Source organism: Diuraphis noxia, unplaced genomic scaffold (genome assembly GCF_037042655.1).
Source record: "Diuraphis noxia isolate RWA-SAM2 unplaced genomic scaffold, SU_Dnox_SAM2 contig0004, whole genome shotgun sequence".
NCBI lineage: Eukaryota > Metazoa > Arthropoda > Insecta > Hemiptera > Aphididae > Diuraphis > Diuraphis noxia.
The window spans coordinates 55,290,943-55,306,054 of record NW_028301714.1 but is presented as its reverse complement, the minus strand read 5'-3'; the positions used below and the strand labels follow the sequence as shown (position 1 = coordinate 55,306,054).

Here is a 15,112-nt window from a genome sequence, read left to right as displayed (position 1 = left end):
GTTGGTTGGTTTTCTAATAAATTAACTTATGAAATTAAATAGTTAATTATTCATTAATTGACTGTTGAAATAACTTAAATTTTTTGATTTTTCAGTAGATAATCAAAAACAATTTTTTTAATTTTTGGTTCTAATGGTTTTATACTTACACGGTGTAGGCACACAGTTTTGAGAAAAAAATAATTTAATAAAATAATATTATAAGATTATATAGATAAGCACGAAATACTCTTATTTTATTCTACGATGGTACTAATTAACCAAGTACTTAGATTATTATAATTTTTTAAACGAATTAAGTTAAAATATTTTGTTTTCCACGAAAATTTTAAACTTGATGAATTAAATTAACTTGTTAACCTTCTTTACTGTTAATTTTTTACCCAACATTTTTTTTATCATTAAAATAAACTTAATTATTTTCAATACATTTTTTTTTTTAAATATCGCTCATCTTTGTGACGATATTGACAAATTTAATACGATGGCGGCCGTCCAATGCATCTTATTTTCGTGACAAACAATAATCACGTAACATTATTAACTGCAAGAGCTACACTGTAGTTGCTGTTTAATATTTAGTATTATAGTTAAGATATGTATTATTGCAGTTTAATTTGCGGTGCAGTACCTATTACCTAGGTATAGTTCATCGGATTTCAGCGATCGCATTCAAAAGACTTGTTATTATAATGGTGAATACAAAATATAATATAATATTATGATTTATGATTAATAAACGATAGAACATTATTACGTACTATTATGAGTGTATAATATAATATTATTATAATTTATTTTTGTGGTAAAATTCCATAGGTACTATATTTTGAGCAATCGCGTTTTACATAAAACGATGGCTGACCGATAAACTAATCAAATACATAGGTATATGATAATAATATGACGTTATGAACTGTCTGCTATGCCAGCTTTGTTATTATAGATTCAAAAGTCGTGATATTGATTTTCGCTTCCCGTGACGAAACCGACATTCACACATCGTATTCGAGTGAAAAATACGCCCTAAACACTATAATAATTACATCTGCATATAGCTGGTAATAAACAACATAATATCATTACGATGATTTAAATACCTAAGCGATTCGGACGACTTTACCCGAACTATAAGGTATTAGATATTTATAAACATTATAATATTGTTAATATCAATCAAATATAATATTGTTCATGAGATATTATATTATATCAATATATAATTTATGTGGTTAGTGTAATAACTAATAATATAATAATATTATCTTAAAGCCGGTAACACTCACCTCCGTAGTTTGGTCTTACTCTTTTGTCATAGCTCAAACTGAACGAATCGAGAATCGCCGAAATGTTTACGTCACCGAACATGCCGCCGCCCGGAGCCCTGAAAAAACAATAAATCAGTATAAGTTATTTTATTTTAGGTACCTTTAGTGAGGTGCTTGAATAATTAATTATTACGTGTCGAAATGTAGACGTTCACCGTTTAGACCATTAGACCCTCGTCTCCTCCCTTTTAAACCGCGTTTGAGTAATATTATCGTAAATAATACTTATTAACTACTTACTATGTAAGTAAATTGTTAATAATTTTTTATGCTTAAAAATTTTGTTTTTTAGTATTTTTAAGTAATTTTATTAATTATTAGTATACTAATTGCAGATATTATTCACGATTAAGTGGAATTAATACTCAAACTATTATATAAATAGTTATTGTTTTTATAGTTTTAATGTAACAGCTTTTAGGTATTTTTCATCTATATTAAAATATTTCAATTGTTTTATATTATTATACGAATTGCAAAATTTCATTAAATATCTTCAGTGATAATCGGATGTGGAGTCTTACAAAACAATAAATAACAATTAGTTGTTAATTAATTGTAGGAGATTCATAGCGAACACGTTTATTTCCAAAATCCAAATAAGTATACTGTTATTTATTTTGCATGCCTAAGATTGGTAGTTTGTTTTTGTATTATTCTTAGTTTAAGTGTAAAGAAGTGTTAAAAGTTCTAAAAGTTAATCAGCCATGTTTCTATCGTTCTCATGGTATTTGTGTGCCTATAAAACAAATTGTTGCCATTTTTTAATGGGATTATTGCGTTAAAAATTCATTTTTATTACATTTTTGTTTATTTTTTAGAGCTTTTTTGATAGTTTTTATAGGACATTAACTTCGGGTCCTATTCATGACTAATAAAGTTGTAACTGTTGTTATTGGAGCGTATTAATATTGAAAGTGTTATGAATCATATAATAATAATAAATATAATAATATTATATAATATAATAATAGTAAAAGATATAAGACAAAAATATTTGTTTATCATTAGATACTGAACTTTTTCTCATAGTCACATGATTAGTGGAACTTATTTTAGTGTCGTCAATAATTAGAATATAGTACTTATATGATAACGCTTATTAAAAAAGTGCCTGCTTATTATTGCATAGGTTTGTATGATAGTGTAAGAATAGATTGATGTATACACATTTTAAGCAAATATAATGTTACAATATTCAAAAATTCTAGTTTTTAATTTAATACATAAAAGAACCCGGTAATATAACACTGTATATTATAATGTTTTCACCTTCATATTGTATTACTAATCAAGAATTATTGTATAAAAAATACTAACGAAACAAAATTATGTTATAAATGTACTGTTTTATGCGTTTTTTAGCTCTAGCGTAACATATTTTTAACAATGTAATTAATAGGTACGTAGATTGAAGGTCGCTGTAGCATAATATAAAATATGTAGATATGGACGCACAAAACGTCTATGGATTGTATCGATCGCGGCCACCGATTTAGGGAAGGTATAGGACATTATTGTGCAGTATAATATGTGTTCCCAGTGTGGCAGTATAGGTATATCTACAAAAGAGAGAATAATAATCGGCCAAAACAAACTATATAACGCTTTTGAATCAACAATATGAAGTTTGAAAATGTTTGAATGGAGGTATTCAATGGAAATAAAAAAAAATCTACTTTTAAAATATTTAGGTACGTAAATATTCAGAACTCTGAATAAGATTTTATTGAAATGAATTATTTCCAAATCACATTTCACAAATTTATTGAACAGAAAATAAAGTTGCTGAAGAGGAAAAATACAGGTGAAACATCTCCTTGCATACTATTATTATTTTACTAGGTGATCTATTTGACGTAAGTCACTCATTACGAGTATAGTTTAAAAAAAAAACACTGTCTCTAGAAAACAAAAGTTTTTTTAATCACCAAATATATTTTTAACTCCTTATTCAAAAACAGAATATTTTATGGAGTAATTTGATGCATGTATGACACAATTAAATTTTGGACGAGTATAGTTTATGAGTTATAAATGTGAATTTAAAGTTAAAATGTTGGTTTATTATTCTGCTCATTTTTCAATAAAAACTTTTTTATTATAACTAATATTTGAACAGTTTATGGAATATATAATTGTGAAATATTTAAGTACCTACTTCAATATTTTTTTTTTCAAAGAAGTTTTATTTTGACGATAAGCCATTTCCCGAGAAAAAATCATGTGTTGCTGTAAATAGTCGGAAAAAACTTTATTTAGTAATATATGTCAACACCGTGGCACTCATTGCATTAAACTTAATATCAATGATTAAACCTAATATTCATTGATCATATAATTAATAATTGATAAAATAAGTATCATGAATATTTGTGTAAAAAAATTTCAATGTTTCACGTTTTTGTAAAATAAATTCTATTATTGCTATATACGTTAGGTATCTAAAAAAGTACTGTAGTCCCGATCAAACACGAAAATAAACATTTATATTGAAATGTATATATTCCCTCGAAAGAGTAAACAATTTAATTATTTTTCAAAAACGACGTCGTGTTGTACAATTTAATCATATTACGAAAAAACAACAATATTTTCAAAAACTGTATTGTTTTTGCAATAAAAATAATGCGTCATACTATACATTAAAATGGCGTCAACGAAAATGCTGCGACAGAAAGAAATACGTAGGTATACATTGTGTATAGTATAGAAAAACCACATACACGTGTACAATAGTATGTGTATATGACGAAGACGACCTCGATGCCGATTTGCAATGCACAGACAACGAGAGAATACGAAAATAAAAAATAAAATAAAATAATATATAATATAACGTTTTGGTTCGAGCGGGCGACGTCACCCCCGTTGTAGTAGTGGCGTCTTTGCAGACGAAAACTTTTTGGGGTGGTAAAAAAATTGTTACGCAAAAGACGCTCGTTCAGTGAATACACTAACACTAAAATATATACATATATAATTTCTAGCAGTTTTGAACGGTGTGTGATTTTGTAAATTTCCACACAGCCGAAACCCTCAACAAAAAGGTCACCAGTAAAATAAACAAGGCCACGACACAATCCTGTACGTTTATATATAATATACATATATATTATAATATAATATTACGGTCTGCTGCAGCTCGATATAAATTATTCTTTATCTTTTTTATATATAATTTTTCTTTATTTCATTCTACTTCTTGATAAAACTTAATTTACGGACCAGGGCTGCCAACGACGATGTCGCAAAAAGTACAATTGAAAGAATAAAAACAATAATAATAACAACAACAACAACAACAACTACGTAAAACGCGCATTAGAAAAAAATAAAATAATTTATCACATGTACTCAGAATACTATACATTATATAATTACACCGGGTAGATTATTAAACATAAGACACACTCATTATTTCAAAAAATATTAACGTTTTTGGAAATATATTTTTATTGTTATTTAAATTCCCAAGGAATTTTTTTTTATTGAAAATATGCGTTTTTAATCCTTTATCCCAATGCAAAATATTTTTGTAATACCTTGGTGTATATACAAATTTAATTTTAGACGAGTAGTTATAATTTACGAGAGACATAAGTTATAATTTATGAATTATAAATATTATTTAGTAGTTACTGGATATCCCCTAAAATGTCAGTCCATTAATCCGCTCATCAATATTAGCTTAAATAATTATTAAAAATAAACTAATAGTTTGAAATTGTATTTCTTTAGATCAAATAAGTCCGAATATTGTTTTGCTTCAGAATATGAAATTGATTGAAATTAAAATTGTATATTCTAATACAAAAAAGTAATACATTTAAACAAAAAATCGTAATGACTTAAGATTAGATAAAATAAAATATATTACCAAAAACGTTATTTTTAATAAATGATGAGATGAGAGTTTCGCGTCATATAGATCACTCTGATATATAATACACAGAAACCTTCTACAGAAATTTTCATTATGTTTTAATATTGTGATATTATATTGTTAAGAAGGAATTGTTCATTTTTAAACTGTCACCATTTTATATTCAAGACCGAAATCACGCACGTGTCAATCACTGACAATACCTATACTTGATGGATTTATAAACACTGCTGTATAATATTATGATTAACTACGCAGTGGGAAATTATATTAAAGTATTAACAACACTTTTATTATAAGTGTTTGAGGAATATGTGCTAAAATAAATTTAAACATTTCGATTCAATAACCGAATATACACTCCCTTTTTATAATTAAACAATTTTATGTTTTGGAATTTCAAAGTTAATTTATTTATTTAAATTTCAATGGATTATAATTCATAAGATCCATAATATTATATAATTTATTTTTGACATTTCAATTAATATTAAGAGTAATACAAATTACAATTTGAACACAAATACAACAATAATTAGGTACACAATAATACAACAATTTTAAAGGCCATAATATATTTTTCAAATACTTAGATTTTATATTATCAAAGAAGTAATGTGGTGTTACAAACTTAATTTTATTCAAATGTAAACCATCTTTTAAAATAAAAATTCAACTGATAATATTCAGGATTATAATAACTGTACTAAAGATGTGATTATAGTAGGTACATACCTACTTAATACTGCAGGTAACACGTAACATGTAAAATATATGTAATACTTTGTCTAATACTCATAATGTTATATTTTTAACACTAAAAATATTTACAAATTAAAAAAATTAAATTCATTCATATTAATTAGATAGATTCAAATCTACAAATCTGCAATTTTTGTGGATTAATATCCTGAGTACGTAAAGATGGTAACTTAAAAAGAACTCGTTGCATTTTTATTTAAATTTGTCAAAATTTCCAATTTGCAATAAAAAGCACATATCACATTTAAAAATTAAATTTTATCACCACAGAAGACTCCTTGAATGGTATAAAAAATATGGTCTAAATGCATAAAAAAAAAAATCAGAATCTAAATAATTTTATATGTAATATACTAAAACGAAAATGGGAGTGTGTAAGAATGTTGAATCTATATGAATATAAATAAATATTAATTTATAGTAGTGCTTATATTTGTCTCTATATAGCTATAGGTAGTAAAAATATTAATATATTATTTAATAATTATATGTAAAGGCAATAAATGATTAGAAACGTATCTACCTATCAGGTATTAGAAATAGTTTTTTGCTTGATAGAATTTACAATCTGCCATGATATTATATCTAGATCTAGATTTAATATGATCGAATCATGGTTTTGAAATAAAGAAAACTATATCAGTTTTAATGCCTATATATAAAGAATAGTTGGTTATATTTTTTAATAATAAAATAAATTTAAAAAAAAAAACTATACACAATACTTCTAATTATTCAAAGTTTATTGGTATCCATTATGGCATTATAGAACCACATAACTACTTTTTATCTAAATTTTAAACAAATCAGGAAGAGCAGGAAGTATCTATGGCGTATCTTTTGATTATACCATAAAAATTACTTATATTTTTTATGATAAAAAAACTTTTGTGACGTAATAATAATAACTGGGGCGTATTTCCTTACACATAATACCCTAGAAACGTGAGAAAATCGAAAAACGATGTCTTTAAAACACTGCAATCATGTCCGATTTTTTACTGAAAACAGAGATAGCGTATAGGGTGATTCAATTTTTCTCCTCATATTTAAAAAAAAAATAGAGACCAAAGATATATAAATATATAAACGAAAACGTTGTTAAACTATATAATATATTAATAGATTTTCTTTATTTCGGTTGGAATCTATAAAAATGTTTACGACACGAAAACGATTCCAAGCGGCTTGCAGTACCTACAATGTTATATATATATTTACGTGCTCGGCATTCATTTGAAATAAAACAAAATACATTTATATATACAATAAATAAAACAAACTGTAATTGGACGCCTTATGACTAAACATTATATATGTATATATATATGACTGAGAGTTGAAAAGTATACTAGCACAGTATGTCGCGTTTTAGCTGTAGGGGACGGACCAAGGACGAATGTACACGCAAACGACCTTGGGCGTTTAATGAGACAAAATGTGTTTTATTTCCAGGGTGGTTTATTTATTTTTAGTTTTTTTTTAATAACATTGTTACACGACGTTTCTGCCCCCTCACTCTCTCATGCGGCCTGCGATGATTATTAGTTATTACACACTGCCGCAACCGGTGGCAGTGACGTAATACCACGACGTTTCGTTGGTGGTTCCCAAATGTCACCCTGCCGTAGTAGCCCAGGCGCAAGATAATAATATAAACATAATAAATATTCCTTCATCGTAAATTAGACTACATAATTGCACAGTATAATATAAATTCCTATGATCTGTGTATTTGATTATACAGAATGTAACAGTAAGACCTATCCAAAAAAAAAAATTATAGTAATTAAACGTATGACAAAAATTATTAATATTAAATGATCAGTAAATAATTTAAGAAATATACTCATTTCAGTGAATTCTCAAAAATCATATTTTTAAAAAGTTATTACGTTCTAAATTGATTTAACCGAAATTATATTGAATTTTAAAAAATAAGCTACTTGACTTAGATAAATCATTTTACCATCAAAATTATTCTTAAAAATCAGATTCACAAATAGACTATATTGAATTTATCCAAACAATTTTTTATTAGATTTAAATTTTTTTTTAATTTTCAGTACCTACTAAAAAATAAACATGAAAAAAATAAATATCATACATATAGCACTAGGATCACTTATTGAATAAAAAAAAAATATTGATTTGAATAAATGTTATTCCAAAAATCAGTTCAGTCTGTTACACCTTATATATGCAATTGCTCAGAATAAGTTCGTGTTTAAGTACAATATAAATAACGATGAATATAATGTTATACGTTTATAATATTATATCAGATTCTATACGATATATTATTATAATATGTACATTTTTACGATCGCGTAATATCTTATACGACGAAAAAGAGACCGTCTGTGGAGTGGTTATTTATTATATAATATTATAGCTTCATAGAACCCCCTACACGTGACCTACAAATTAATAATGCTATAAGCATAATATTATGATGTCTTAATGATAAATGTCACGACGTACATGAGTAATAAAATATAAATAATAACAGTTTAAACAGTATAACAATACTACTTTTATGCGATCGAAAACTGCGGCGGATTAGTGTTGAGCGTGTTGTGCGTACTACGATCCAATAACGTGCAAGACGTGTCGTTGGCGCCACGTGAAGGGTGTTAGAGAATTTCTCGCGGTGAAGGTGAATTGGGTGGCGGGGCGTCGTATTTACCGATACGCCACTTAATTCTATACAATATTAACGTCGTGTATTATGTAGGAGCTATTTTTATTTTACCTTATTATATTTATTATTCGTTGACGAGAAAAAAATACTATTTTGTTAATACTGTTATTATATTTTATAATATTACAATATTGTTACACTAAAGAATATTCAAGAATGAATACAGTGCCTATTCTACAGTAGAGTAAAGTTGAGGTTCTTCGATGGACGGTGCCGAATAGATGGATACGATTTTAGAAAACCGATAACTTGTACGAAATTATACTGTTATAACCGTGATTCGTAAGTCGTAACGTGTACGATTATAAATACCTATAGTTAATTATACAAACAAATTAAGTTGCCTAATAAACCCGGTTTGTAAATTTTAATAAATACCTAGCCAAAATGTTTTAAAACATTGAAATTATCATTTGCTCTTCACTCTGTATTCCAAACAATAAAATGTTTTAAGTATTTTATAATCTCGCTCGATCGATTAATAACTTTGTTCACCTTCTTTATTTTCTAGTACCTGGTACAGTAGTGATCGGAAATAACTAAAAGTAACTGCGGTATATCACACGATTTTTTTAAGTTACCAAAACGCTCAAAAACAGATGTAAAAATAGAACCCGAGATGGGCAGGGGGCGAAACCTATAGCATAATCCCCTTTCTCAAATCCTCTCGAAGAGAGATTAGATTTGTGACTTCTGTACGTATATACCTGATAATATATAATAAATGTTACTGTCAATATGATTCATCTCTATAGATGTAATTTAGGTAATAACGAAAGTTCTAGCCAATATCATTCAAATAAATATGCCTATAACGGCTATAACATAAGTAGACGATATTATCCATGCGTAGACATAATTTGAAATTGAATATTTTGTTAGTACAACGAAGACTATGAAATTATTTAAACGTATATAAATTTTCTAAGACATTATTGATAATTACAAATACTATTGACAGTAAAAATATAAATATTCATTTATGATAATATATACAATGAAATTTAAAATTTTAGTATTACGAACAGTTGGTTAATGGGAAGTGCCTTATTTAATAAGATAATTAGCATCAAGATTGTTACTAACATTAAATTATTAAGGTGATATGTATCATACAATTTTGGGAGAAATTGTGTATATAAAATATATGGTTTTTTCAAACGTTATGGTTTTTAAATTATAAAATATTAAAATATAAAGTATGAAAAATCTTTAAAGCATACAAGGTTTAATAGAAAATATTTATCAATTTCATCATGTAATAATTTAAAGAGAAAAGAATTTTCGACTGAATTATTTTGTTAAATAATGAGCTTTTAAAGAATTCATTTTTAAGATTTCCAGATTATTTACGATATAGAAATGTAGACGTTAATTTAATTAATACTTTTAATATGTAATCGTTTTGCAAATATAATATAATGAATCAAAAATTATAATTATTATGAAACATTCCTTGCCGATGCATTAAAGAAAATACGAAAAAGTCAGAACTGGATCAACGTTTCCCTCTTAAATAAACTAAGGAACATCAAGCTTTTCACCAAAAAATGGAATTTTCTCCGTAGCATAAAACGTAGAGACGAGCTCATTATAACCCGAGCCAGAATAGGCCACACACTTCTCACACCTCCTCCCACAAGAGCAAGAAACCTGTTCCAATATGCAACACTTCATGCAACGTGAATATGTCGATCGACCATATTGTTACGAAATGCCTAAAATACACCAAATCACTGAACATTTTCGAAAACTCATCATCCTTCCGTCTTGTTCTCACGAAAATAAAATTGAAGCAATCTACAACATTTTCCATGGTACTTTAATTTATACCACAAACCTTAAATATTTGTAAATATTTTAATCCTTTTCTCATTTCTTATTACTGTAGGCTAATAATCTCAAGCTGTTGAACCGTTTATCTTATAAAAAAAAAAAAAATATATATATATAGGTATATATTATTTACCTACATCAGTAATGATTGTGAGTAATGACTTATTCAATTATGAGACATGGGTTTTTATTATCACATACGAAAATAATATTATTTACTTATATTTATAACGTGCGTTTATACTTATGTATATACAATTCATGGCAACTCAATGATATTTTAGTAAGGCATTCAACGTGTTAGGCATTTCATTTCAAATGCAAACACAATTTACTATGTAATGATATTATTTCGTTTTCAGTTTTTTTTTTTATTTGGTGTGGACAAATGTAATAGAAAACATTATTTTCTAGACGAAAACAGATGTATTTTATAAACATTTTTTATCACGGTGAAATTTTGCCGGATTTGCTTATGCTGTGCCAACATGCCATTCATGTTATTCATTTTCTATTAAACAAATCAAAATATTGTATATTTTAAAATACACTTGGCAGACAATATAATGCCTATAAAACATTAACACCATTAAATAATACCTATTTAATCAGACTCGCCCCGAAATTTTGTCGATAAAAAAAAATCCCTTTTCAAATACACCTCCGACTGACATACCGAATATTAAGCACGCATCTACGTGGCGTGTTTGCCAGTGTGTTGTATAAACATGATAATTATATTATTATAAATATCATACGAAATGCCGAATGCAACCAGTGACCAAGCGAACGTGTGTTTTATATTGTCGTGTAGTAAAGCAAGTGTGTGTGAGAGATGTTATTGTTGCAATGAAAACGACAGAGTAAATGTTTTTAAATATTCAAAAACCTCTTAACACCGTCTGGTTGGAGGGTAGTGTATGCATGGTGCAAACACGAAGATTCGGAAAGGTGATATAAAAACTGGTAAAAAACCAACGCTGGTTACACGCGCAATAGTAATTTTCGCGGGTACATAGGTACACTTTGAATAGACTATATTATTATTGTGTAGGACGTGTAGGTATATAACGCGTACGTAAAAAAAATAGTTTTATATATGTATATGTGTGTGTGTGCGTGTGTGTATGATGCAACACCAACGCACAAAGTCGGAGCAGGGATGGTTAAACCCATATTTCCGCCGTTTTTATTGTTCTTCGATGTACAACTACTACAACTGCTCTCAGCGGGCGTTAAATAAAAGCGTAGGTTTTCCGAGCAGCATCACTGTATGATGATGATAATAATAATAATATACACGCACACTGCAGTGGCATATAACTATAATATTAACGTTCATTGGTCCGTTAGGATTTGGGTCGGTTTTCATCGGCATAAAGTTTATCGAAATTGGTATACGGTAATATATTTTAGGCAAGAAGAAAACTCGATTCTGCAGTGTTATAACTTATTAATTATTAAAAATACTTAAATGAATTAAAACATTCACGGATGGTTGGGGAGGCTTGGCCTCCTCAAAAGTCATTCAAGCCTCTCTTGTAGTATCATTTTCCTTTGAATAATATTATAATGTCAGTATTATACATTTTCAATAAAATATTGTCTATGTATTTGGAATCATTTTTTTGGTAATAAAGATATTTTAACAGAAAAAGCATCCGTTTTTTTCCTTGAAGATTTTTGTAAACAGCAATAAATTGATTATTATTATTTCAAAAATATTGTAAAGCTTGTTTCTGCAGCTGTATTGGGTTTATATTCAATAAATTAAATAAACTATTGTACAGTTAAACAATTCTAAATGATGAAAATAAACAATTGTTTTAACTAAAAATGTTGATCAAATAAAATATAATATGTGGTATTTTCGGTATTTTTTAATTTTTTAATTTTCGTAAATTGTGTGTATTTTAAGAAGATATTTTCCTTCCTCTAAGGTCTATATAATTCATAAATTCTACTTATGCGTTTGTTCACTTTTACATAACTCCTTTATAAGCAGCATTAATATATTAATATATATTATAATAATAACTATAATATTATTCTATCCTAAATATTGATTGTGAGAAATTGTTGAACGAAATTTTGCTTTATATAGACACAAATTACTCTTTCAAAAAAAAAAAAAATTTGAAATCATTATTGATGTTACAGTCTTGTTACTTTTTATAGGGTGGTCTGCATAGATAGATATTCTCGACCTAATCTGCAACCATCATAGGTGGAAATGAATCATAATTTTTGAGTATGTTGATATTTAAAAAAAACTTAATAACATATCAAAGCCAAAGTTTCCTGCGCTTTCAGAAATATATGATAAATCCTATATCATTACATGTATGAGTACCAATGTAATATTTATAATCCATATCATTGATTGTGAAATATTAATTTGAAGGGATAAAAGAAGATTTAGTGGATGGATATTTTTATTAATTACTGATATATTTTTTTTTTTTTTAAATTGTACTTTTTTGCATTTTAACAATATTATATTATAATATTTTTAAAGTGAACAATGACCACTTTTTGCGTTTGAGAGGAAATTATTTTTCAGATTTTACGTTGAGGGAAGGGGTAGTTTGCTTAAGTCCGCCCAATATAGTTCTATATAGCGATCAGTGCATTTGGTTTCCATCCGTGGATATACGTCCAACTAATGGAAAACCTTAACAGGTTAGGTGATGATGAGATGAATTTTGTCATGCGTTTGTTACGTTGACGAATTTTTATGGTGGGTGGCTGGGTATATAGGACGCAAAAGATAATTTACAAACCATTATTATGGAATGTGATGAACAGTGTAGGTACAGTGCAATAAAGTGTTATCATTATTACAATAATATTATATGATGTTGACTGGTCCATAGCAGTCTGAACTGAAAATTGGGTGGGGTTGGAAGAGTAGTTTTATGGATTTCAAACATTGTCTCAGGCAGAGCGCAAAAAAATGCCAATACCACGGCCAGGGTATATTATGTTATTTATTATTATGGGTATGTACCCATTGTACCCATATAATGAATTATTAAGACGGTAAATTAACTTTCAAAAAGTTAATCTCCGTCCGAATTTCCGGGTAAATTTTAGTTAATGAATGATAGCGTGATTAAAATCTGCAATATCTGATTTAAGGAGGAGGTACAAGGGATTAAATGTACTGGTAGCTCATTTTCGAATTTGTTTTAGACGCTACAAGTTGATGTATAGATTTTTCAACTAGATATTAATGTGAACAATGACGGAGAAAAAATTACTCAGCCTCGTTTATTATAAACTGTTATAATTTCAGTTTTATCAATATACTTCGATACTTCAGATCCGATTAATTGGAGTACAAACTTTAAATGCTCTAATTTAATATCATCATCATTATAATCAAACACTAAAGAATATAATATCATTAGTGCATCATAAATGATAATATTATGTAAATTGTATCGATATTATACCTGCAATATTTTGTGTTTTTATTTTTATTAGAGGCTTCTGATATTATTAGTTGCACCCCGACTTCTTAAAACTTAGATCCGGCATCTATTACAACGAGGCCAATCAGAATCCAACAAAAGACACACGACACTAAATTCACTGTCAAGTCACAGCTTTGGATCTCCACCGCCCATAGATTGTCAACCCACCCTCCCCGCATTGTACAGCGAACAAGCGACGACACAATAACAAAATATTATTGTCATGAAGTGTGTACTCACGCGGCGTGAGCGTCCGGCGGCGCCATCGGTGCCATAAAGGCGACGCAGGCCACGAGCCATGCCGTCGTGGTCACCGTTTGTGCGGCGCGGCCGGTCATCGCGGGTCGGGCGTGGCGGCGTGGTCGTCGTAGCACCAGCAGCACGCCGTCACCATCGCCGCCGCCGTCACCGCAACCGTCTTCGGCGCCGTCCTCGTCGTCCTCGTCTTCCTCGTCTTCGTCCTCGTCTTCAGCAGCAGCCCGCCGATGAGCCGTCAAAAAGACGCGTAGAAGTACGTCGTCGTCAGTGTTGCCGGTGTGGATGGTTCACATAATAGTCGGAACGGAAAATGGGAAGAGGAAACCAGGCCGAAAAAATAGGACTTATGATAATAAAGGCGTCCCCCGTATTGCGTGGTCAGTTATCTGCAGAGATTAAACGGGAAAAGATTTCTAGAAAAAATAACGAAAACCAATTCGATGAGTTCGGTGAATTATACGTAACGGCGGCAGCGGAAACGACTTTTACAACAATTGCGACAACGACAACAGCAGCAACGACAACGGCAACAACAGTGGTCGTGTGCGCGTCTTGGTCCGCCGTGCGTTGTCTCCGGTGCGAACGTTCCCGGAGATCTCCGGGCATTCGAGCAGTGCTTACCCGCAAGCAGCTGCTTGGCGGCGGCGTACGACGACGCCCGCCCCGCCGCAGGGGTGCCGCCCGGCGCGCACCGCCGCGGAATACGCGGAATACGGCACAAGCGCGGCGGCGGCCACCATTCGGCGCGCCGGGCACGCCGCCGCCGTATTGATTCAACGGGCCGACCTCTCCCGTCGCCACCACCCGCGCGCTGTCGTTAAACTTCTCTCGGCCCGCGAACAGTGCACACACACACACA

General features: G+C 29.6%; 1 protein-coding gene across 4 annotated transcripts in view; it reads right to left on the bottom strand.

Moving 5' to 3' along the window:
• LOC107165247 (gamma-aminobutyric acid receptor subunit beta-like) overlaps positions 1 to 14,869 on the bottom strand; it is a 72,723-nt gene extending 57,854 nt beyond the window's left edge. For 2 of the 4 annotated variants that reach the window (XM_089226669.1, XM_089226670.1), the window contains exons 1-2: positions 14,236 to 14,868; positions 1,287 to 1,384 (exon numbers count right to left, since the gene is read on the bottom strand). In XM_089226669.1, the coding sequence (XP_089082795.1) occupies positions 1,287 to 1,384; positions 14,236 to 14,333 (196 nt within the window). In that variant the 5' untranslated portion in view covers positions 14,334 to 14,868. Of the gene's footprint in view, positions 1 to 1,286; positions 1,385 to 14,235 lie in introns of all 4 variants that reach the window. The other 2 variants (XM_089226668.1, XM_089226667.1) reach the window with 2 other exon arrangements.
• Positions 14,870 to 15,112: the final 243 nt, after the last annotated feature.